This window comes from Anser cygnoides, chromosome 9 (assembly GCF_040182565.1).
Source record: "Anser cygnoides isolate HZ-2024a breed goose chromosome 9, Taihu_goose_T2T_genome, whole genome shotgun sequence".
NCBI classification, from domain to species: domain Eukaryota; kingdom Metazoa; phylum Chordata; class Aves; order Anseriformes; family Anatidae; genus Anser; species Anser cygnoides.
Genome location: NC_089881.1, coordinates 27,151,600 through 27,177,283, shown reverse-complemented (window position 1 = coordinate 27,177,283; position 25,684 = coordinate 27,151,600). Strand labels below are relative to the sequence as shown.

At 42.9% G+C, this 25,684-nt stretch overlaps 1 protein-coding gene across 6 annotated transcripts; it reads left to right on the top strand.

Annotated features, from left to right (window-relative positions):
- Nucleotides 1-4,610: 4,610 nt before the first annotated feature.
- GYG1 (glycogenin 1) lies at nucleotides 4,611-19,372 on the top strand. 6 transcript variants are annotated; one of them, XM_048059315.2, is made up of 9 exons: nucleotides 4,611-5,016; nucleotides 7,750-7,885; nucleotides 9,697-9,871; nucleotides 10,223-10,385; nucleotides 13,674-13,754; nucleotides 14,180-14,306; nucleotides 17,448-17,667; nucleotides 18,322-18,372; nucleotides 18,574-19,372. In XM_048059315.2, exons 1-9 carry the CDS (start codon nucleotides 5,010-5,012, stop codon nucleotides 18,742-18,744), a joined length of 1,131 nt encoding a protein of 376 aa, XP_047915272.1. In that variant the 5' UTR covers nucleotides 4,611-5,009; the 3' UTR covers nucleotides 18,745-19,372. The 6 variants fall into 6 exon arrangements, with proteins under 6 accessions (XP_047915272.1, XP_047915277.1, XP_047915274.1 ...); XM_048059319.2 differs by lacking the exon at nucleotides 4,611-5,016 and adding an exon at nucleotides 5,218-5,521; XM_048059320.2 differs by lacking the exons at nucleotides 18,322-18,372; nucleotides 18,574-19,372 and adding an exon at nucleotides 18,434-18,567.
- The last annotated feature ends 6,312 nt before the right edge of the window (nucleotides 19,373-25,684 follow it).

Genomic DNA, 25,684 nt, shown 5'->3' with positions numbered 1-25,684 from the left:
CTATAATTGCAACAGTAATTTGATTTTTGTAACGTACATTATGGTGTAATTTTCTAATTGCATGACTACAGGCTCGTTCATCACAAGACCTCATTCAGTGTGCCACCGTTCACCTACTGATATGCTAGGCAGCACTCTGCCCATTCCTTCCAAATGCTGTCTCTTCATCCAGCAAAATACATTTCCTCTTACTCCCAAATTATCCAAATCCTGCAGTACGCTGAAAAGTAACACACTTTACCTGACTAATTCCCAGCCCTGTATACTTATCTTTCACCTACTCCTAAATTTATCCTCCTTCGTCAAAACTGAGGCCAAGGGTTTCGTTTGTTTCTGTTCGGTTGGTTGGTTTTGTTTGTTTGTTTGTTTTTAATCAGCTTGTCCTAGGCTTAGGTACTTTCCCATAAAGAGGAAATTCAAATTGTAACTGATCAACAATGGTAATTTGTGACTGAGGAATGATTTGACATGGAGGGCAAGAAGGCCTGACTGAATAACAGGTTAAAAACTGGCTGGGAGCAGAAATGCCAGACAGAACGACTCCATCCAAGGGAGCAAAGTTTTCCTTAGTGATAAGAATTATCTGTGACTTTGTCTTGTAGCAATCATGGAATGAGCGCATACAGGGGCCACCTTTGGGCTGCAGAACTGGTAGATGAACCAAACACTGAGCTAAGGCACCTGATGTGGACGTTCACATGACTGATGCTGGGACAAGTGTATATAAGGAAGCAGCTCATGACACATCTCTGCAGACTCCCTGTATATCCACTTAGGACAGTACAACTGTCCAATACATTGATTGTTCGTGAAACTTTTTTTTTATATGTATTTATGCACAAAGTGTTTAATTCACCTCAGAGCGTACAATAAAAATTCCTAAACACCCATCTTAGCCCTCATCTCATGAGAACTTGTCCCAAGTATTTATTTTTTTCCACCTCTTTCCCTTTTATATTTGTTTCACAAAGATAAATCTTCTTTTCCATTTGATCTAGAAGCCTATGGGACAGCTAATTCTCGACTATGTTCTTCCAGTGAGTTTGCACGTCTGGATTGTGCGAAAAGAAGTGTAACCAGTCTGTGTGGGGGCATGGATGCCTGTGTGAACCAGTCACACAAGTGAACCATAGACCTTTCATCTTGTTCAACCTCAAACATCTAAAAAATCTCAGGTACCATGAGCACAATGGGGTACGTGCTAGGCAGGGGGAGGGAGGGAGCATTTCTCCATCACATTTTCAAGCTTAACACTGACAGAGCTAGGCTGATTATTATTTTTTATAACACGGAAACCAGAAGGAATGACTCTCTTTTGCTCCACTTTAACACAATAAAAAGGGGCACTGGGAGGTGTTTGTGGGGAGGAACTAATCACCAATAGTGGCTTTTCTGTTAATTTCTCAGAGAAAAAAAAAGAAACACCTCTGCAAAGCAAAAACTGGACGAAGCTGAAATGTGCTAACTAAGAACTTCTCAAAATTATTATCTGAGGTAGATACAAACTATGCCTAACACCATCACAGCATGTCTGTCAAAACTGTATACACCTGAAAAAGGACCACATACTGGCAAATGTTAATACTCCCTACTTATACACAACATTACCAGCATTGCCTAGAATTATGATTCACACATTTTTCTGTATGTGGTGTTTTATGAATTACTGTTAGGCTCAAAAAGCTTTTTTTTGGTTGTTGGTGCTAGGGAGCATTTCCGTGATTTTAGTATTTTAAAAGTAAGCAATTTGTTTTTAGGAAAAGTCTATGAAAACTGTCTCAGCTCAAACATAATTACCCATATACAGGAAATTTGTAGAAGGTGGGTTTTTTTGTCCATCAGTTCGCATTTGAGGATTTGTTTAGTTTTTAAATCCTTTTATAACAAACCCATTTGCCACTTCAGGCTAGAAAGGAGCCCCCTTCCTGACTGATAGACTTTTCTCAGTTTATTGTGGTAGAAAGCAGATGCAGGCCATTGCCTTGAGGAAGATAATGGACTGCAGGAAAGAACCTGGGGGTCCTGGTGGACACGCAGCTGAATGTAAGCCAGCACTGTACCCTTGTGCGAAGAAGGCTTATTGTATCCTGGGCTGTATAAGGTGAAGTATTGCCAGCAGGTCAAGGGATGTGCACTTCTCCCCTTAGTGCTGATGAGGCCGCACCTGGAGTATTACGTAAAGTCCTGTGCTCCTCAGTACAGGAGAGACGTGGAGCTACTGTAGAGAGACCAGAGAAAGGTCACAAAAGGTTTGTATTTCTTACTAAAGATGAAAATTTGGCAGATATGCTTGTACCTAAACAAGCAATCAAAAGAAGGAAAACAAGTATTCTACGGTTGGATGACTGTTTCTCCCTTGCACTGGCAGTACAAAACCATCTCTCAGAGAAAATAATGTAGACCTCTAAGCTACAGTTCTAGAACAAATTTGTAGAATTTGGAGTAGAAAAACTGGTTGCTCCACTGGCGCCAGAGGTATTTCTGCTTCTTGAATCCTAATCTTCCTTCTAATGCACTTCAAGCAGTGCTTGTTAGACATGCATTCACAGGAAAAACGTGACCACATCTCACTCTGCACTAAACATTCAAAAGTGAAATCATGAAGGATTACACAGCACTGGACAGCACCAAAACACTGTCTTAAAGCAAACAAATGCAGGGAAAAGAAAGAAAAGTCATATTTGCCCTTTAACAGATATGCACCAGAGTCATTCTTCCTCAAAGGGGCTTTTCTTCCACCTCTTAGGAAAAGACCAAAGGAGCTTCACCTAGATTAAGCCAGATCATTACAAACAACCCATTACTCCCAAGATCCATTAAAAACACTTGTGAAGGTACCATCACATTTAATCCAACTCCACCTGCTTTCAAAACCAAAAGCATTATGGTTGGGAATCCTGCTTGGCTGCTCTGGAAACACTGAATTGCTTCTACTCTTTTCTTCTGTGCCATGGACCCATCCAAACAAGTAAAGGCAAACCCAGATTCTCTGAAGAATGTTCAATTTAACAACCCATTTTCTGTGACAACAGGAAATACATATTTTATCCTGACCTCTGCTCTGAAACACATATTTGAACTTCTGCCTTTAACAAATTATACGTCAAGAATAGTAAGATCTGTGGCTTTTCAAAAGTTATAAAAATCAAAAGCATACTGTATTCCTTGAGAGACCCTTCCAAAACACCTTATGAGCACGTGTTTATTAAAAATGACAGTAGCTCTACTTATTTCAAGGGATTTTCTATCAGTGACGGGAAAGTTGTGAACTGAGAAACAACCTGACGCTTTGCAGTTGGATTATCCCTCCGTAGTTATATCAAAGCACGCATCAGAGCATTTACCTGAAATCAAATGGAGACTTAAGCAGCCTGATTCTGACTTGGTTAGACTCCACTCCTACAGGTGCTTCCCGTCAAGTGAAAAAACAGTGTTCAGTAACACCTTTTAAACCGACTGATCTTAATCTCTGTGGGTCGGCTTTTAGTTTTTGAAGGAAAGTAAGGGTTGAGCACTTTTAATGGACACAAAGTACCTCACAAACCACAGAATTATGCCAGTCATCTAGACTTGGTCTTGGGAAACTGGCTCTAGGTGACCCTGTTGAGCAGAGATCTGGACCCGATGACCTCCAGAGGTCCCTTCCCACCTCAGCCCATCCCATCTGTAATTCCATTATTATTTGTACTAACCCACATAATTGGTTACAGTATCTTGTGTGTCTATGCCTTTCACGATTCGTCATCACGTTTAATTGCTCAGTTTTGATTATTACGTAGAGAGCCACGTGACTAATGAAGGAGCTGCACTAAAGTCTTAATATTTATAACGCTAGCAAGGTTGCTAAAGGAGAGCTTACGAAGTTATTAGCACCCTTCCTACCTTCCTGAAAAGGTACAGCTTACATTTCTGCAAGGACCAAACTTGAGGCATGAATCAATTATAGGTGTATCTCCTCATCCTCTCCCCCCCTCCTCCGACTTTCCCTCTCTACTCCATTCTCATGAGAGTCCAGAGGGCCACAAGGATGACAAGTGGGTTGGAGCACCTTTCATATGAAGGCAGGCTGAGGCAGTTGGGGTTGTTCAGGCTGGAGCAAAGAAGGCTCCAGGGAGACCTTAGGGCGGCCCTCCAGTACCTGAGGAGGGCCTGCAGGAAAGCTGGTGAGGGACTGTCAGGAGTGCAACGACAGGACAAGCAGTAATGGCTTTAAACTAAAAGAGCGCAGATTTAGATTAGAAGAATAAATTCTTTACTGTGAGGGTGGTGAGGCACTGGAGCAGGTTGCCCAGAGAAGTTGTGGATGTCCCATCCCTGGAAGTGTTTAAGGCCAGGCTGGATGGGGCTTGGAGAAACCTGGTCTGGTGGGAGGTGTCCCTGCCCATGCCGGGGGCGTGGGGTGGGAGTAGGGAGCTGGAATGAGATGGTCTTTAAGGTCTAGTCCCTTGCAACCCAAACCATCCTGTGATCTTACCTAACGACACGCACTCCCTTGAGGTGCCAAGCACCACCAACGATAGCAGTTACAGTCTCCTAACTGAGCCACGAGGGCGTTAACCCTAAAGTGAAAGCTCCTCCCCACCCCTTCCCTAGGGCGGCCGCAGCAGCAGCACTCTCCCGGGCCAGCGGCGCTGCCAGCCCGAGCCGTGGCTCCGACCTTTCCTCCGCACAGCGGAGTATTTTCCAGGCCATGGCGGCCTAGGAGGCACCAGGGGAGACACACGGCCCTCACGCCGCGGTCCCACGCGCCCCCTTCGCCCCCTGCCCAGGAACCTCGCGCGCCGCCCGACCCTGCCCGCAGCCCCAAGACGAGTGACGTGCCGCCGCCGCTGGCCATCATGGCGGAGGCCCCGCCCTAGGCGGTCCCCCGGCCGCCGAGGGGTGGGGCCTCCGCCTGCCGGCCAAAGACAGCTGGCGCGCGGCCCCGCCCCTATATAAGGAGAGGCCGCAGCGCAGAGCTCGGAGCGCGGTCGCCGCGTCTGCTGCGGCCGTCCCGCGGAGCCGGTACCATGGCAGGTCAGTGCCGCACCTCCTCGCGGCCACCCGGCCCCCGTGCTGCGGCTCGTGAGCGCTGCTGGCGGCGCGGGCTGGACGAGCGGGGCTGGCACGCCGTCCCTGGCCGCGTCCTGGCCGCGGCGCAGGGGCAGGGCGGGCCGCGGCGGCCCCTATTTTTAGGCAGCAGCCCTTGCCAGCGGCGAGCTCTCGGGGCGGGCTGCTGACTGCGGCCCGCGATGCGAGGACGCGGCGAGCTGACGCCGCGGCCGGTAGGGGCCGGGGTTGCCCGCGGGGGGCCGTGGGGACGGCCCGCCGGCACCTCCGTGCGGGTTAAGAGGACGCTCCCGCTTCAGCCCGGCTCCGCGCCGGGCCCCGTTCCCCGCCGTGAGGGAGGCGGGAGGGCGCGGGGAGCTCGTAGGGCTGCAGCGGCTCGCAGGAGGAAACCCTCACCCTCTCCTGAGACACGGAAGAGGGCTCGTAGTTTCCGGGCGTCTCGGTGCTCTGCAGTTCCTTGCCGCCTTTCCAAGTATGCCTGGCCTCTTTTTCTTCCCTTTTCCCCCCTTGTTGCTTCTGGTGAAGCTGTCAGCGACGCCGGTTTCACTTTCAGATCTGGAAGGCTGCAGGAAATCATCTGCTCTGCCTCTCCCAGTGCATGCTTTGCTTAGTTACTCCTGTCTCTAGGAATCCTGTACTCAGGACTGAGAGGTACCAGTACCTAACTCGGAGAGCAGGGGAGTAGACAAACAACTGTGAGAACTCTGGATCTGTACGCTGGCACATCTAAAACAAGTTAAATGTTCCTGGGTCAAATATAAAACAGCTGGGGCAAACGTTCTAGTACTGTCCTGCACACTGCCTAATGACTGCTCCTAGCTCAGGCTTCTGGAATGCTGCTCTTCTCTGTTAGGGGCCCCTGCAAAGACTGTGCCATACAGCTGCTACAGCCTGTGGGCTGGGCAGACAAGCATGTCCCTGGGTATGCTTCTGGCTGAGAGCTCAATTAGAATGCTGTGCAGATATCGCTCCCACGTTATCTCTTGCAGATTTTACTTCCATATAGAGCAGTAATTGGTCTTGCCTAAACCATAGTATGGATTCATTTATAGCGTGTGAATGTACTTCTGCTATGACTGTAGTTGAGAGAATGTGCAAAAGAGAATATGCTCTATTCAAAACTTTGGAAAGCTGTACTAATTTTGATGCTGTACAAGTTGCTTATACCTTCATCCCATCAAGCAGTCATAGTGAATCCTATTGCAGTTGAGATGTAATAGGGACTTCTTAACCCTTACTCCATTTGTAAATTGACAGTATTTTCTGTAAAACCCCTGTGTGTGTCATGCAAGCTACCTAACCAGCAAACATGGCAACACAGAACCTGAATGCACTTGAAAGTGAATTGAAAAATACTTAATTTCTGGCATTATAGAAGCATTTTTGAATTTTGCATTTGACCACTAGAATCAATGTTTCTGGGGATGAGCTGGTTTTGCTGCTAGGTGAAGTACAAACTAGCTATAAAACGCTCTAGAGCTTGCAAACCAGGTTTGCTGAGCTTATAGACCATTATGGTACATGAGTTTGTCAACTGTTTAGATGGCATTACCCCCCCCCCCCCCCCCCCAAAAAAAAAATGGCGAAAATGTGACTTTCATGGGTTGAATAGTTGTCCCAAACAATACTACCTGAAAATAGAGTAGTTGGTATTTTAATCTTACTACTATGCTTGATCTTAAGTCTCTAAGTGCCCAGAACCCTCATTCCCCATCCTGATCTAAACTAGTTAACTTCTGTAAAGAAAATAAATGTTTCAAAAATAAATTCTACTGTAAAAATCTACTATTGAAATTGTTGGGAAGAAACCGTTTTGCTCATAGTGTTAAAATAGTTTGTTAGGAAAAAAGCATGCTTCTTTATAAAGCCTTGTAGCTTGGAAAGGGCTATGTAATGACAGCTAACAATGAACTAAGGAAATTTAAAGGTCGCTTTTTTGCCTATGTCAGTCCCACCCTGGCAAAAGCTTGTATTATATGGCCTCGATAAGTAGTATATAGCAAAGTGATGCATCTTCTATTTTTAAGGTACTGCTAGAGCAGAGAATTATAGTAACAATCCAGCCTTACCTCTCTAGAGAGCATTAAAGAGCAAAAACTATTGCTACAAGTCTTGAATTGCTTATCATATTACTAGATACTTCCCATTTAAATCTTGCATTCTTGTTACACAGCTGCAACCATGTCTTTCTAAACAACTCATCTGCAAAATCCTGAGCTACTAAGACTTAGTACTGTTGTCCAAGATCTAATTCAATGCGTACTTTCATTTGAAAACAAAACATAAGTTTTATTGTGCCCTAGCTTCAGGGTTCAAAGCTGAGCCCAGTGTAGCTTTATAAAGCTCTGCTGCTACTAACTTTAAAAAAAGAAAAAATGCAAGCTTACTGCCTCTAATAGTTTTAGCTTAAAAATAGTACATAATTGGCTAAAATACATCTCTAGACCTTTTTGATCATCTGTAACATCTGGCATGACATATTTAACCCGTGGGGAAAACTGCAACTGGTTTTCTCTTGCAACCGTTTTTTGTACTGCATTTTGCCATGTGTCAAACTATTAATAGCAAGTATAGCTACGCAATGCTAATATGCTTTGTTCTGCCACATAGGTAGGCGCAATGCTGAGTTAGTGCATGTTAGAGGTCTTTAGTCTTAAAGTAGCAGACTGTGCTAACTTTGACCAAGTTAATTTCTTCCAGACCAGTCCTTTGTGACTCTAGCCACAAATGATTCCTATGTGAAAGGAGCACTCGTACTTGGTTCATCCTTGCAACAGCACAGAACAACAAGGAAGTTGACTGCACTTATAACTCCTCAGGTCTCAGATTCTATGAGGTAAGGTCACTTAAATACAGTAAACTGCCACAGCTGCTGCTGTTGTGAAGGTTGAAAAAAGTTAAATTTCTTGCTGGTAACCTTCCAAAACTCTGGAAACTGAACTAAGCTTAGCAGAATTAACTTAAACTATCTGGAATTCTGTAAGAGCTTCAGACATAAAACATTTTTTTTTCCATATGATAAATTTAAAAAATACTCTCTAGTTAGAGCACTAAGCTACGGCATATTTCAACTAGATCTTTGCTCTTTTGTAGCCCTACTTAAAACTGTCTGACAATGCAAAGTTGCCCATGCCTTCATTAGCTGCGTATGTATGCATATGGAGATGGAAGTAGGGGATTGGTATTTACATCTGAAGCATTCTGGATTGAGTTATTGTAACCCAAACTATTGAAATTTAGTAGATGCTTCAAATCAGATTTTATCATGGAGAAGAAAATGAGTAGAACTAATGTAGCAATCACGTATGTTAAATCAGCAGCATGAAGGCATTTGAGTATTACCACAAATTGAGACAGCTGCTTTCTACAGCCTCTCTAGAACTAGTCTCAGCATGGAACTGACAAGTTGCTTTTTCCACATCTAAGGGTTGTTGGTGGGGAATAACTCACTTGCTATATGAACTACAGATTACAGGTCAAGACTTTCTACGTGAGAAGTTCTGAAAAGATAACGTACAGGGATGGTAGTGGTTCAGTAACAAATCAATCTCTCTGGAGTTCTGTGGGAGCTGAACAGTCTTATCGCTATAAAGATGGTTCACATAGGTACATCTAACATATTAAGTGACTGTGCGCCTTCAAGATGAATCACACAGACGTGCTTACTGTGATAGACCAATGCAGTTAGTACCATGCCCTTAAAACAGCTATAGCAAGAAAACCAATAGATACGCTACTCGATAGGTAGTTAAATGGAACTTCATACTTTGTGTCCACAAGCAACATATGCCTTAAATTCAGAAGCAACTGTCTGTACCAAACTGTTGGTGTAAAGACAGCCTTGCAAAACAGCGTTCTAAAACACGTTTACAAGCTCTGTGGCTCAAATCGAATGGTCTGGAGTTATTGGTACAAAATACTCTATAGAATAGTGAGACTTTACAGATACTTCATGTTTTAAGCTGCATGAATGTCTCTTGAACTAAACAGTTATGGTAAAGCAAAGGTTGGATATCTACCACAAAAAGGTACTATGCTGTCTGAAAACTTAAGTCACCTTCAAGGTGAAAATAATATTGAGTCAAAATGCTGCTGTACCCAGAACGACAATTAAGTGAGCCCTTACAGATTTTTAGGATAAAGAAAGTTTCAGTAACTGGGTCAGGTCACATGGCCCTAGTAGTCACAAATCCGGAATGATGTTGTCATGATTACTGTATAAACTTCCCTTTCAGCTGTTTAGGATTCAGCTGGTGTCCTGCTCAAGGTACTCTAACAACTTCCCATTTCTTAACTGCCTGTTGAAAGTAGACTGTTCACTCACCAAAAATTAGTTTGACCCTGGGGAAAAAAAGCCATGTGGAAAGCTTGTACTATGTAACCATGTACCTGGTAGTAATACCAATTAAAGCCCTGGGGGAGTGGGGAAGGTAGTAATTCTTTGCTCCCTAAAAGGTGCCCGCTACAAACCAGAAACCTTGAGGTTGACAGGTATATTTATGCATCCCACCGAATGTACTCAACTCTTACTGCTGGCACAAGAAATATTGCCAGGTTCTCTGTTACTGCACTTTTGTTCATGGAATTGTTAAGTGGTTCAGTACTGGAACAATAGAACTAAATTTTGGCCGCGAACTCTTTCCACAGGGAAGTGCTAGAAAAAGTATTTCATGAAGTGATTTTGGTAAACATCCTGGATAGTGGGGATTCAGCACACTTAGCATTAATGAAGAGACCTGAGCTGGGTGTCACGTTAACAAAGCTTCACTGCTGGGAACTGACACAGTTTTCAAAGTGTGTTTTCATGGATGCAGACACAATGGTAAGTGGTCATGTCTCATGGTACCTCTTCATGACCTGGTATGAGGGTTGTTGGTTGGATTTTTTTGTGGTGTTTGATTTGTTTTATTTTTGAGGGGAAGGAGGGATGACAGAGGTGGTCTTGCTGTTTGGACTGGTAACTCTCTAAAAATGTATGTGCACTTATTTCTAAGTAATTCCTTGTAACATGTAGTGTGTGGGCGCTATCTCCATATCGTCTTCCATAAGACAAGAGCATCAATATGAGAATTTTATTTCATGTCTTAAGATGGATGTCAAAATCCATTAAAACAAGATACCCCAATTCCTACCCTAGAAACCAGAAAGCAATTTTTTGCCCCCCTACAACTAGGTTTTGTCAAATATCGATGAGCTTTTTGAGAGAGAAGAGCTGTCTGCAGCACCAGATCCAGGCTGGCCTGATTGTTTTAATTCTGGAGTTTTTGTTTACCGACCTTCCATTGAAACATACAATCAGCTGTTACAGTTTGCCACAGAGAAAGGCAGCTTTGATGGTATGTATTCATTTGTATTCCAATGTAAGTTAGACCACAATGGTAACGGTGGTTGGGATGGCTCAGTAACTAGATATGTATCATGGGGACTCTGATGGAATTCTGAACTCCAGTGTAACTACACTATCTTATCGCAATAGAAGATATTATTCCAATATGTAAAACAACTACTTTCATCAGGTTTCCTGGAATAACATAAGAGTTCGGCCTCTAAGCCGGCAGCTGTAAGCATTAGCAAAGCAAAATCACGTAACAAGGAGTCTTGGGATACAGCAAGTGCAGTGAATGCATGAGCAAATTGAAACTGTAGTGCTATGCTTCATGCATGGCTAAATAAATTCAGCTCTTCAACACTCAAGGCCAGGTGTTCTATGTTAACTCAAGTTACTGTGAGGAAGGAAGAGTAGTACAAGCAACTTGAGTGCACCTTCAAAGAAACTAAATTATTTGAAGATAAAACAGTCTCTTGATATTGTGTGATAGCTTCCTATCATTATAGGATGGTGACCATCTTTTTCCCAATATCAAGTGTGTGCAGCATTGACTGCTACCCACTGTAGGTCACTTAGGATTGGTCACTGTGCCAGACTTAAGTTTGAGAAGCCAACTTCTGCTGTCCTGTTAGTCTTTGCAATCTATTACCATTGCAGTGAACACACGTTGCTTGAAATCTGCTGTAGTTGAAGGCTTCTAAATGACGAGCTCTCTGTTTCAGTCACTAAATTTCATTATGTAGCTACTGTGGCACAAAACCAAGTCTTACCAAAAAAGCTGCAGAAAACTCTGTAATAAGACCATTAGATTTTACTCTTACTTGAAGGCAATTAGTCAGCTTGTTGACTTACCTTCCAGTACTCTGTAAATGGTAAAAATTCTAGATGCCGGTCTTAGTTTGTAGAATCATCCCTGTAACTTTATGGGCTCCTATGTGTGGCCTATTATAGAACATAAGTCTCAGTTGGATGCTTAATATTACCAGGTAAATGAGTGAAAATAGGTACTGAAATGAAGGGTCTGTCTATACCTCATGACTAAAGAGGCAGTGGTTGGTAGCTCTAGGAGTGCTCTCAAATGTTGGAGGTAAATTGATCCTCTAGATACTACAAAAGCTGCAGGATGGCACTGAACTGTTGGAATAAAAAAAAGAAAAACTTTATGGGAACTCACTGAGTAGCTCCAGTTATATCTGAGACTTGTCTCCTTTGAGCTTTAAGCTTGACTCCTAGCAAGTCCATCTTCTAAGCCTAAGGCCCCTGTTCTTTTAAAAAAAATAGAACGGCTTCCTCAGTGTTCTTTCTGACTCCAGAGCTAAAGCCACAAAATGGTGAAACTTCCTTGATGTTGTCAACATGTAGCCATCGTTGCAGCTGTTAACAACAAAAATGGTGGGTTAATGGTTTAAGTACCAAATTTTTAGAACTGTAATTTTAACTTCAGCTATAAACTTACTTAGCTTTTACTAAATGGTAGTATTGATCTAAATAATGAGGCAGTGGAGACTTACCTGTTTCTACCTGTATATGCTGTTATTGAGCTTATGAACTTGGAGAGAGTGGATTTAAACTTAAATTGATTCAGACAGTAATAAAAGTTCCTAGGAAACTTCCTAAGAAACATCAGTGGAGGGTTACTGCCCTTAATAGGGTACAGGGATGCAAACTCTGTAATCTACCAAGTTATGCTGAAATCAAGCTCAAAGCACCACATCTACAGTAGTACTAACTAGGAAATGCAAGACCTTCCAGGGCATTTCCTGATGATAAACTAGAGCAGAGGGATAGCTCCTATGTAATGCTGTTGTGCAGAAATGGTACAATGACAGCTACTTATATAGTGACAACTACTTTATGTAGAAAGGTGAAGTTCAAATAGACAATAGGGAACTAGAGGAGGAAAAAAGTCTGTTCTTTTTTTTTGAAAGAACTCAGGTAGTATTGATACCGTAAGAGCTGTTGATAAGACTTAAACAATCCTCTGGCTTTTTACCCTGGTATCTAAAACAGTTGCTTTTACTTTTAAAGACATAATGCAGCAGACCTCTATCTGTAGACATGTAGCTAATTAACTACTGCCTGATTTTATGTTTAAGGGCCAATCTGTACAAGACTACTGTTGAAGTCTGAACTAGGACAGCTAAACTTTGCTTTCAGTGGCTGCTTTGGCACAAATGCATGCAATCTGGAAAAAAAGAGTATGTGGAACAGGTCTGAATGATAAAGTCACGTAGAGTAAGTTAAACACACTGCTACCCCTTTAATTATGAGCTACCTGTTCTGAGGTCTCCAAGACTTTATCTTCTAGATTATTTTACTTTTAGCATAAACATTCATAACGCTGTTTTAAGTTAGAATTTGAGATGTTACTCATAACTGAGTAAAGACCAGAGGTCTTGTCTGCTTTCTTTGACTCTGATCTCTTGTGACAGGCAACTTGTTCAAAAGTGCTTTTCATCCGTAGGGGCAGAGAGGCAAGTCAGGGGGCTGAAATTACTGGACTGAATCTGTCTGCGGTGTCCTGCTCTGCAATCTGCATGTATGCTCACAGCTGTAGTGGGATATTTAGAACTCGTATTTGTCAGTGTATGTCCTGTAAGTTTAATTGCAAAGTGTCGGTGTTGGCACTTCAGTTACAAAAAGCAAATTCTGCTCAAATTGCATCGAGGGTGTAACCTTTCTACTGTCCTGACTTTAACTATAGGTCATTCAAAGAAAAGCAAGCAAACCTTTTTCCCGAATCAGCAGCAACTGAGTGCTTCAGAAAATTAAAGATTAAAATAAAACATACTGTCTCTTAACTATCTATCTCCTGTTTTGCAATGCTAGTTGTGAATGCAGTTACAGGTGGAGGGAAGACAGCAAATGCAAGTTGAGGGACTCTCTTCAATCTCCTTCATAAGAGGAACTAATTACAGTTCTTGAATACATTGCATACACTTTAGTCTAAGTATATTGACTGCAATAATGAATGAGAGGGTATGTAAGTAGCTTTTAATTCTCAGTAGTTGCTTGTAAACTAGTCTGCTTTGGGCCAGGTGCTTATTTTTTTTAGCTACTCTACTACTGACATACCAGACAACTTTAGGCTCATTTGACCTCATTACAACTTCTACTTGCAAACTGACCCCTCCCAAAACTGTAGCTCTAGCCATGATTTAGGTGGTTATCCTCACTAAGGGGTTAGTCAGCAGCTTTATAGTACAGAACTAGGAACTTCCATTGCCTGTTAACGGATTTGATTAAGGTTCTGTTTTAGTGCTGTGTCTAAGACCGAATGTGCTTTCCTTATTAGATCCCATTATAGGTAGATGCATCTTGGGCTGCAGGTTTCAAAGACCACTGACTCCAGCTTCAAGACCATGGTCATGTATCTGTAAGCATAAATAATAAAACTGATCGTTAGCACTTGGTCATGTGAGCTACAGTTTTGCTGAAGCAACTGTTTAGTACCCAATTGTCAAGTCTTTTCTGCTGTCTTGTACTGCCTGAAGATAACACTGTAAAATAAACTGAATGGCAGGGATTGAGAGTAGCCTGCTGTCTCTTAAAAACCAAAAGTAACCTTGCACATACTACTACTTTCATTCTGTTTGTTGTTTTGTTTGTGTTTTTTTTGGATTTTCAAAGACTGCAAGGTTTATAGGATTGTTTACAAATAGAACTGTAGGGATCAGTGCCAAACTCCTACTGGACATGACAAACTGCATTACCAACTCTTAATTAGGAAGGCCTGGTAGAGTGACTGAAAGACTCTAAAATAGCTGTATGCTTGTAGCTTATAAATCCTTTATCTTTCAGGTGCAGACCAGGGGTTATTAAACACCTTCTTCAGCAGCTGGGCAACAACAGACATGAACAAACATCTACCATTTATTTATAACTTGAGCAGCAGTTCTGTGTACTCTTACCTTCCAGCATTTAAAGCGTAAGTTCAGAATTCTAGGAAGACCTTCAAGAGCGTATATAAACTAATGTATTGTAACATAGTGAACAAGTACAATGTGAACTTAATGGTCGCCATTTAAAAAAAGAAACTTTAAGTGTGACCGTATAAATTTCTACTCTTTAAAATAAAGTTTACTTTGAAGTTTTACTTTAAAGTAAAAACATTAATAGTTAATTAAATTAATACTCTCCTGATGATAGATAAGCTTTGAAAACTATTGGTAGTTTAAACCACTTATTCCTGGTGGTAATGTGCTTTCTGTAAATCAACATCACTCGACAGCTTACATGCAAAAGAGAGAATCGCAACACCAGTATAGGATACTGTCAGTTAGAGCTCTAGCCAAAGGCAATAGCTCTTGAATCTTCTTGAGCTGAACTTCAGCATGTCACTGATGGTATTGTTCCTGTCCAAATAACTTGCACTCTCATCACTTAAATTACTTTTGGCATTTAACAACTGGTAGCTGCAATCAGCCTATCCACTATTCAAATAAACATAATAAACAAGGACTTGCATAGAGGTAGAATTCTTTCCCAACAGTCTTTCTAGATCTAAGACTGTTCCTTAAGTAATAGCAAGATGGAACACTATAGCCAGGCACCATGTTGTTGCACACTTACAGTGTAAGGAAAAAAAGTCTCTTCCCTAGCAGTATTAAATTTGGTTTGTGAGTAAACCCTCTGTCAGTGGCAAGGTCACTCAAAAGTGTTAAACAGCAGAAAAGGGGGCAGCTATAAAAGCTGAAATGTTACACTGAAACCCATATTCATTAAGAGCTATGACAGCTGGGGGAGGGAGGAAAGTACCAATTGCAAAAAAACAATCTGATCTTTGAATGACATCGAGTTACTAGTGTCTAAAGCAGCAGCTAGCACAAGCAGGACTGTGCTGGCTCAAGGTCAGACTGTGTCTTGTGATCAAAACACCATCTGAAATACTGTCATGCTAAAAGTGGAATACTTATTTAAAGAAATCTATGCAAGCCTGAGAATGACTAAGTAGTTGGACAACATTTGATAAGCTAACGTGTATTGTAAAGTATGTCTGTTTTCCATGACTGGTTGGTGGTTATCCACATGACCTTAAATTCACAAATGACCTTGTTGCTAGGAAAGACTACTTGGACTGGGGACTCCTGATGAAGAAAATTCCATATAAGTGATTGAATTGATTGCCTAACTGAACTCAGCAGACCTTCAAACAGTGTAATGCTGGAAGTGCAGCTTTTAAGTAGAATGTTCTGTTCGATAGGTGGAACAACTTCCTTTGGTTAGATCAGCTACTCACAGTAAACAGCAGTTGGAATAAACTGAAATTTAAACCTACTGGCATTGATAACAAAGCTCTTTGTAGCTTTGTACAGCAAGGCTAACCTTCACAGCAGTCTTGGTAAAGAAAATGCCAAGTAATGATAAATGGTCTCTAACTTCAAAACATTGAATTTTGGGAGATGGGGAAAGACAGATCAGTTGCTGTAGCAAATGTGGACATAAAGCTTTTTAACAGTTCAGCTTAAACATCAGAATAAAGTACTGCATCTTATCTAGAAAGCAGATACTGAGGGCATAGTAGAAGCCTGGCATCTGTCAATTGTTGTACAGGTCTTTAGTGGGCAGAATACTAAGAATACACTTCTCCATTTGCAGAAGCAGTGTAACAAAATAACATAAACTAGAGATTGTATAAGAAGTTTTAGGTAGCCTTGATTTTTAAACAATGACAAGTTTCTTGAGAGCAACAGCAGCCTATGATGAAGACAACTCAGGCTGCTAAATAGTGCTGTCACAGTTAACAAAGCTAAGGTAGCCCTACTAAGCCAAATCTTGACATATGGGTTTTGAAGTTAGAGCCCAGAAACTGACACTCCTCCCCCCCCCCAGCGTGTATTCATATTTTTTTTTTAAATTGCAATTACTGGAATTCTTGACCTTGTTTCACCCATGCGTGGGTTTTCATTTGGCAGTAAGGTCGATAACGGTCAAAATAGTGTATGGAAATAGTCAAATACCACGATAGCACAAAATCCCCACCTAAATTGTTTTGAATATTGTATGGTCTTTGAAACATACCTGTACAGTCTCTGTATGTAGCATAACTCAACCAAATCCTGGTCCAAATGATCAGGGTATGCTCAAATAAAGAAAGCTGTTAGATAAACCAGTTTGGCATTATTATCCATTTCATTAGTGTTTTGAGAAATCCTAACGCGACACAAAATGAGCTAGATGAGACAGTCGCTATTACTAGAGAGAGTAGTATTGCTTGTTCTCCAAACTGACTCAAGCTGAATGCTATTTCTGGAATCATAGAGGAATTAAATGAATGCTGTCTCTTTTAGTGTAAGTTCTTTACTACAAAAGGGATGGATATTATCTACACTTCTTTTACAAAAGACCATAGCAGTAACAGGACAAAAGCTTCAAGTCCACATTGAAAAGGGAGTTAAAAGTGTTGAAAAAATGTTTTTAAAAACAAAGTAAGATTATTTAGAAAAATAACGATTGGCTGTCTAGCAAGATCCTGTAGCAAGGTCAGACGTCCTCTGAAAAGTCTAGATTATAGTCTTTATTTTGATTATATATACGTATATAGGTTAGAAGCTTTATTTTGCAGAGGTAGTCTTGCAGCAGGGCCTTCTGATGTTCCTTTATACAGGGCTGTAGTCCATAAGGGTAACTCTATTACTGACTCTTCTTTACATAATGCTTGTAATGCATCGTTATCAGGATTACTGACTGTGGAGTAGAATCTTTTTCACTTTTACAACTAGTTCCAATTGCAGTGGCTTCTTGAGACTGCTCTCTCCCAAGCTATGGACATCACTCTACCTAAAGACTTGACTGTAAGTACTTAAATAGCTCAGTCCGTTAGGTTTTGGCTGTATTCTGACTAGTGTAACATAGAATTGTCTGCATTTTTTCCCGTTACATAGTGATGCTTTCAGTCCCGGTAGGCATTGGCAGTTTTATTATTTAGTGTTTAGTTTTCTAAATATATTCGTATTTGTTTTCTGGACACCTACAAAGACTGCAGGTTAAAAATTTGTTTGACAGCCAAAACTCTTGTTTCCTAGACACCTGCAGAAACTGGGGAGTTTTGATGTTTTCTTTTCAACAGGTTTGGTGCAAATACTAAAGTGGTGCATTTCCTGGGAAGCACAAAGCCATGGAACTATACATATGACTCCAAAACAAAAAGCATAAAAGGCAATATGGATGACCCTAAAGTAGTTCACCCAGAATTCCTCAACATGTGGTGGGATACCTATATGACTAATATTCTACCATTATTAGAGCAGCATGGAATTGCTAAAGAACCTACCACAGGTGTAAACGTGGTATGTGTTTTAATGTTCTTATAGAAACTACCTAAGTATACGCAACAGATTTTGTGCTATCTCACTAATTTCCTTCTGTCTACTTCAAAGCCTGGGTGTAGTTTAACTGGTGGGGTGCAGAGTTTTTTGGCTTTGTTCTTTTAAGCTTGGAATAAAGGATAACACAGATGGGAAGTATGCTATAGTGGTCTTGAACATAGCTGTCTGCTTGCCTAGAACTACTTAAGAGCATAATGGTGCACCGGAAATGATACTGTAGTAACTTCAGTAAATAAAGAGAAGGGCCCTAATCCTTAATGTGCTGCAGCTAGTAACATTCTCAAACAGAAGAACCTCAGCTGAGCATGCAATATTCACATGCAGATCTTGCATGGTACAACAAATCTGGGTAGGCCTACAATAAATAGAGAATAGGTTACTTAAGTAGACTTGCAGTGATGAATCTTGATATTTGTAAAGCCAAAATAATGCTTCTAACTGTAGTTCTTAAGCACAGCTTAGTTAAGCACAGTTTAGTAGCAGGTGGCTGCAGACTTTACAGTCTCAGCTTAGTACATGGGCCAGTTTAAGTTCTAAACCTTTCTAAGCCTAAAGTTACTGATCTCTAAGATATGTTCTCTTTAATCTTACATCTTTCTAACGAACTATTTGCAGCTATCAGGCTTGGTCTATACTCTGGCTTTCTCTTGTGGCTTCTGTAGAGAGGTATGAAGAACTTAAACTCCCCTCCCCCCAAGTGACTTCTGTTACTCTGTTATTTTACCAGGAAAGCTGCATGATCCCTGCTTACCGGCAATGCTTGTTGCTGTGCATGAGAACATCCATTTAGTTGTCCTGTTCTATGGCCTGCTGCTTGTCTTAAATATGCAAGGTATTTCTGTATTTTTACTCTGCCTTTCATTTTAGGCAGAGGTTACAGAGGCAGTGTCCCACATGTCAGTATCAACACCATCACCAGTATTACCAACCATATCTTCAGAAGAACGCAAGGAACGGTGGGAACAAGGTCAAGCTGACTACATGGGAATGGATTCCTTTGATAATATCAAGAAGAAACTGGACTCCTACCTTCAGTAGAAATGTCAGTTTCAAGCACTGGCAATACAAGGACTTGTTCCAGAACTAACAGCTAGAAAGGTTGTAGATGGTGGTCAGTTAAGCTTGCTAGTAGTTTGAAAAAACTGTTGGCTGAAGGCCAGTGCAGTGCTACAGATGAAGACTGAGCAAACGCTAGGAAGCAGAATTCCTTGGGCCAGATGTAATTGTCCAATATCCAGTTCTCTCTACTAGATAAAGGAATTGCAGCTCACATTTTCTTCTGTTGCGATCAAATGGCTCAAAATATTCCTTGACACTGGGTTTGTACTTCACCACATAAAGGTGGTTAGCACCGATTCCTTTGCTTTCTGTTTTAGGTGTAAAATCTGATTGATGGGAGTGCTTATACACTAGAGTGATCGCTATTCTGCTTTACCATAAATGTATTGATGACATAAGGATACATAAATATGTAACAGTAATAGCACTGCTTTGCTCTTCTAGTCACAATTGCACTGAAGTTTTGACCAGGTTTTCTTACACAGTGCATACAGCATGGCAGAATGCATTTGTTCAGTTCGATATTCTGCAGGCCTCGTAAACTGAGCTTGATCTGTTATTTGCATTTGATGCAAAAATAAAAAGTTATGTTTCTGGCTTCCTCAAACTCTTGAGCAATTCTTAAAAAAAAAAAAGGGGGGGGGAGCTTTGAAGTATAATTTAAAATATTCAACAGCTATAACCCTAAACTTTCTTAACTCCATTCTAGCTACCATTAGCAAATATCCAGCTTCTAGTTCTGCAATTATTTTCAGAGTATATATAATCACTTGCCCGGGAGCTGCTAGAGGAAATACCCGCTGAAGCTTTTCACAGAAGCCAAATGGAGCTTGGGAAAAGGGAATTTTTATTTTGATTACTATGGAATAAACTCTAATGTAAGCCCTGTAGAACATAAAATTGCTTTTAAACACAACGGTGATACTATTTGGGCAAGTAAAAATCAAGTAGCTGCTTGAGTAACTGCACCTACCCTGATTAGGAAAACAATTCCTTCACTGTGTGCAGAGTAAAAGAATGCCACACATTGTATTCTAAGACACAAAAGTAGTATGAATACCATAGTAACGAGTGTTCTGAAGTCTGTATTACTACTTCCTGTGTTAAGCTCAGATTCATCCTTTAGCTAGGAATTACTTAGTTCTGACACCTATACTCTGTACTAGTCCAAAAGCACATAATAGCGTTATGTTTTATTATTATTTCCTAATAAAGGATGGGTTTGGCAGGAAGCTAGTGAGGCTGTTCAACTTTTAACTTAGATATACCCAATTAACAAGCTCTTACTCCTTGCTGGTAAAGCAGATGATGTAGTCTCATTTGTTTTAACTATTTAATTGCTTTAAGATTCCTCCATCGCTTTTTAGCAAAAACAGAAGATGAAGTTCAAACCAAAGTCAGCTATAGCGATTTAAAAGTAAATATATTTGAACTCCCAGCTGTAACTAGCCTTTTCCTGTTGTTTTTTTGTTTGTTTACAGAGAAATTTAGTGGGATTAATAGTTTCAGTCTGTAGCAAAAGTAGATATATCTAGCAAGTACAAATATTGAGGTTCTGCATGCTCACAAAATATGCTGTCGAAGACTGGAAATACTCTTGAAGACAGCTGTACACTCTTAGTTTTCTTTATTTGGTGGAGGCACTTAATGGGGGTTATTTTGCCTCAGTTTTTATTATTAATGGTAGATCTTGAGCTACAAGATTCTCGGAGTTGGACGACCATGACTGGGGGAACAGTGACTTTCCATTTGTGGTCACCAAAACTGTAAGGGACCCCAGTCCAGTTGTATTAGTTGAACTTTTTTACATCCATGGGGCCTGGCAGTCTTTACCCCAGGATGCAGGAGTCGAATCCATCCTGCAGAGAGGCTGAGGACACTTGGTTGTCTGATCTGGACAAAAGGAGGCTGAGAGGTGACCTTGCTGCTCTCTGCAACTCCCTGAGGAGATGAAATGGGGAGGGAGGTGCTGGTCTCTGCTCCCAGGGGACGCGTGGTCCCTGCTCAATGGCAGGACGCATGGGAGCAGCACAGAGCTGTGCCGGGGGATGGTCAGACTGGACACTAGGAACAATTAATTTACTGTGAGGGTGGTCAAGCACTGGACCAGGCTACCTAGCAAGGTGGTTGATGCCCCATGCCTGTCAGTGTTCACAAGGCGTTTGACCAATGCTCTCAGTCATATGCTTTACCTCTTGGTTAGCCCAGAAGCGGTCAGGCAGTTGGACTTGATGAACTTCGTAGGCCCCTTCCAACTGAACTATTCTGTTCAATTCTCACTTCTAGTCCTAGTCCTCTACGTATTAAAGAGCTGATCAATAAGCCAGTCTAATCCACAGCTTAACCACAGATACAGAAATACATAAATTTAAATAATCGCGTGCAACTGAAAGCAAATCTTGTCATGGATGTCTTTTAGGTAAATATTCCATAACACTACAAATTCCATTCTAGCAAATTTAAAATTGTAAAAATCCTATTGCGAGGGTCTTGAGTACAACTGGGAAAAGTCTGTTTAGTACGAAAATTACTGTTTCTGCACTAGCTTGCAGGTATGAATGACTTTTTCTGGAAAGCTGTGTTTAAAAAAAAAAAAAAAAGAAACCAGCAGCAGGAACCAGGCATTAACCTCAATTTGCTGCCTCAGATGTAGCTTTTAAATGTAACTGACTGCAAATCATAGAAAACTACATGTAAAAGTTTTATATAACTTGCATTGGAACAACTGAAAACTTAGGAAAATACTGTAGCTTCAAACTTAAAAGCAAAATAAACAAAAACAAAACTACACAGTTTTGTAATTCCTTTTGAAAACTTTTATTTTCTACTGTAACCACAGCTTGTATTTTGCAGATAAACAGAACTTGACTACCCTCAATAACTTGAAATAAAGCCTTACTGGCAGACTCCTGGAACAGAGAATGTGTTTGCTCAGTACAGCATTTTTTAAATACAGAGCAAGAATACAATTTACAGTAACAATGTGAATAGGTTGCCATTTCTATTAACACATAGATTTTCTTCTCCATTTCAACTTTCAGGCAGCTCCTCGAAGACAGTTTTTTCTCCATCTTTTGTTCCCTCTGCCACAATGATGATAATCTGGATAATGATCTATTGTACAAGACTTAATAAATTATGCCCGAGTTTAACAAAAAAAAAAGCTTGAGAGGGAAAAAAATGGTTATTTTGATTCCAATGCCTTCCTGTCCAATCTTGACTGAAAGTACATTGAAATAAAGGAGGACTTCTGGCTGTATTTGGCAAGTAAGGAGGGGCAGTGGTGTGGCTCTCTATATTAGAGTGTTTTGATGCTGTTGAGCTCAGGGTTGGAAATGAAAAGGTAGAGTTCTTGTGGATAAGGATCAGAGGGTTGGCCAACAAGGCAGACATCCTGGTGGGGGTCTGTTAAAGACCGCCAAACCAGGATGAAGAGATGGCTGAGGCATTCTATAAGCAGCTGGTGGTAGTCACTCAATTGCCAGCGCTTGTCCTCATGGGAGACTTTAACTTCCCAGACATATGCTGGAAATACAATACAGCCCTGAAGAAGCAGTCTAGGAGGTTCCTGGAGTGCATGTAAGACATCTTCCTGACTCAGATGGTTACTGAGCGTATCAGGGGGTGCCCTGCTAGACTTGCTGTACCCAGAGAAGGACTGGTGGGAGATGTGGTGGTTGGGAGCTGTCTTGGGCAGAGTGACCATGACATGGTAGAGTTCTCTATTCTTGGTGAAGTCAGGAGCAGGGGTCAGTAAAACTGCTACCTTGGACTTCCAGAGGGCTGACTTTGAACTGTTCAGGACCCTGGTAGGGAGGGTCCCTTGGGAGTCAGTCCTCAAGGGCAGAGGGATCCAGGAAGGCTGGATGCTCCTCAAGAAGTAAGTCTTCAAGGCACAGGAGCAGGCTGTCCCCGTGTGCTGTAAGATGAACTGGGAGGCAAGAAGACTGATGTGGCTGAATAGGGGACTTTTGCTGAGTCTCTGGAAGAAAAAGAGAGTTTATGTCCAGTGGAAGAAGGGGCAGACAACTCAGAGAGAGTACATGGAAGTTGCCAGCATATGCAGAGAAAAAAACAGGAAGGCCAAACCCCACTATGAGCTCAACCTGGCCACTATGGTCAGGGATAATAAAAAATGTTTTTTATAAATATATTAATGGCAAGAGGAGGGCCAAAGAGAATCTCTCTTCTTTACCGGATGCAGGGGGGAACATGACTACAGAGAATAAGAAAAAGGCTGAGGTTCTTCACGACTTCTTTGCACGTCTTTACTAGCCAGACCACTTATCCTCAGGGTACTCATCCTCCTGACCTGGAAGTCTGGGATGAAGAGCGGAAGAGCCCTCCCACAGTTCAGATGGAAACAGAGACCTGCCGCTCCACCTGGACTGCCACAAGTCCATGGGGCCAGATGGGATTCACCCGAGAACGCTAAGGGAGTTGGCGGATGTGATTGCTGGGCTGCTTTCCATCATCTGTCAGCGGTCTTGGTCATCTGGAGAGATCCCGGACAACTGGAGACTTGCTAATGTGACACCCATCTATAAGAAGGGTTGTACGGAGGACCCAGGGAACTACAGGACTGTCAGCCTGACCCCGGTGCAGGAAAGGTGATGGAACACGTCATCTTGAATGCAATCACGCAGCATATGCAGGACAACCAGGGGATCAGGCCCAGTCAGCATGGGTTCATGAAAAGCAAGTCCTGCCTGATCAGTATCATCTCCTATGACCGGGTGACCTGCCTGGTGGATGAGATAAAGTCTGTTGACATAGTCTACCTAGACTTCACCAAGGTCTTTGACGTGGTCTCCCATAGTATTCTCCTGGAGAAGCTGGCCGCCCATGGCTTCGACAGGTACATGCTTTGCTCAGTTAAAAATAGCTGGATGGCCAGGCCCAGAGAGTAGTGGTAGATGGAATTAAATCCAGCTGGCGACCAGTCACGAGTGGTGTTCCCCAGTGTTGGGGCCCATCCTTTTTAACATCTTTATTGATGATTTGGATGAGGGAATTGAGTGCACCCTCAGTAAGTTTGCAGATGACACCAAGCTGGGGGGAAGTGTCAGTCTGCCAGAGGGTAGGGAGGGCCTGAAGAGGAACCTGGACAAGATGGGTTGATGGGCGGAGGCCAATGGGATGAGGTTCAACATGGCTAAGTGCAAGGTCCTGCCCGTTGGCCCCAACAACCCCATGTAGCTCTATAGGCTTGGGGGAGAGTGGCTGGAAAGCTGTGCAGAGGAAAAGGATCTCGGGGTGCTGATTAATGCTCACCTGAACATGAGCTGGCAGTATGCCCAGCTGGCCAAGAAGGTCAATGGCATCCTGGCTTGTTATCAGGAATAGTGTAGCCAGCAGGACCAGGGAGGTGATTGTCCCCTTGTATTCTGCTCTAGTGAGGTCACACCTCAAGTACTGTGTTCAGTTTTGGGCCCCTCAGCACAAGAAGGACATCGAGGCCCTGGAGCATGTCTAGAGAAGGGCTACGAAGCTGGTGCAGGGCCTGGAACACAAGTCCTATGAGGAGCAGCTGATTTAGTCTGGAGACAAGGAGGTCAGGGGACACATTATCGCTCTCTACAACTACCTGAAAGGAAGTTGTGGGGAGGTGGAGGTCAGCCTCTTCCCTCAGGTAACTAGTGATAGGACTAGGGGGAATGGCCTCAAGTTGTGCCAGGGGAGGTTCAGGTTAGAAATTGGGAGACGTTTCTTCTTAGAAAGAGCAGTCAGACATTGGGACGGGTTGCCCAGGGAGGTGCTGGAGTCACTGTCCCTGGGGGTGTTCAAGGAAAGGTCAGACACGGAGCATGGGGACATGGTTTAGTGGGTGACATTGGTGGTACGGGGGTGGTTGGGCCACATGATCTTGAAGGTCTTTTCCAACCTTAACGATACTATGATTCTACGATTCCCTTGTCCTATTAGTTAGAACTAACATTATTGAAAAAGCGCAGCCAGCAGGTCGAGAGAGGTGATTCTCCCCCTCTCGTTGAGCCCCCACCTGGAGCACCACATTCAGCTCTGGGGCCCGCAGCGCAACAACCACACGGAACTGTTGTAGCAGGTCCCAAGGAGGGCCACGAGGACGATCAGAGTTCTGGAGCGCCTCTCCTATGAAGGCCGGCTGAAAGAGCTGGGGGCGGTTCAGCCTGGAGAAGAGAAGGCTCTGGGGAGACCTGATAGCAGTCTTCCAGTACTTAGAGGGAAGATGGGGGAGGGACTCTCTATCAGAGTGTAGTGACAGGACAAGGGGCAGTGGTTTATAACTGAAAGAGATTTAGATGAGATATAAGGAAGAAATTCCTCACTGTGAGGGTTGCGAAGCACTGAACAGATTGCCCAGAGAAGCTGTGGATGCCCCATCCCTGGCACTGTTCAAAGCCAGTCCGGAGGAGACTGGGCAGCCTGGTCTGATGGGAGGTGCCCCTGCCTTCCTGTGATTTTGTTAATACAGGGGGATCAAACTTTTGACTGTTAAAAAAGAAGGAAAGAAAACAACAACAGGGGTAGCAAGGCAGACCCTCCAGAGCACAACTGAACGTACACATTTCAAGCTGGATACGCGAAGCTGGATGCCCAGGTACCTGCCTTTTCTGCTGAGAGGGATTTCTCCGCCCGGTTCGTGGCTGCGCGCCGCCCTGCTGAGAGGCACCGGCCCTCCTGCCGCCTCCAAACGGCCGCCGCAGAAGCGTGCTCCAGCGACGCCCGCGCTCCGCAGCCGGCCCCACTTCCGGCCATTCGCCCCGGCAGCCTCCAGACTGCTGCGAGCGTAGGCGCGCGCGGCGAGCCCGCGCTAGGACCTCCGCTGCTGCCTCAGCGCAGGCGGCAGCCCGAGCCCGCCCTGAGGCGACTCCTCGAGCCCTCAGCCCGCGCTGCACGCAGCGCCTCGGCCCGCGCCGACACGCCCACGTCCCCGTTC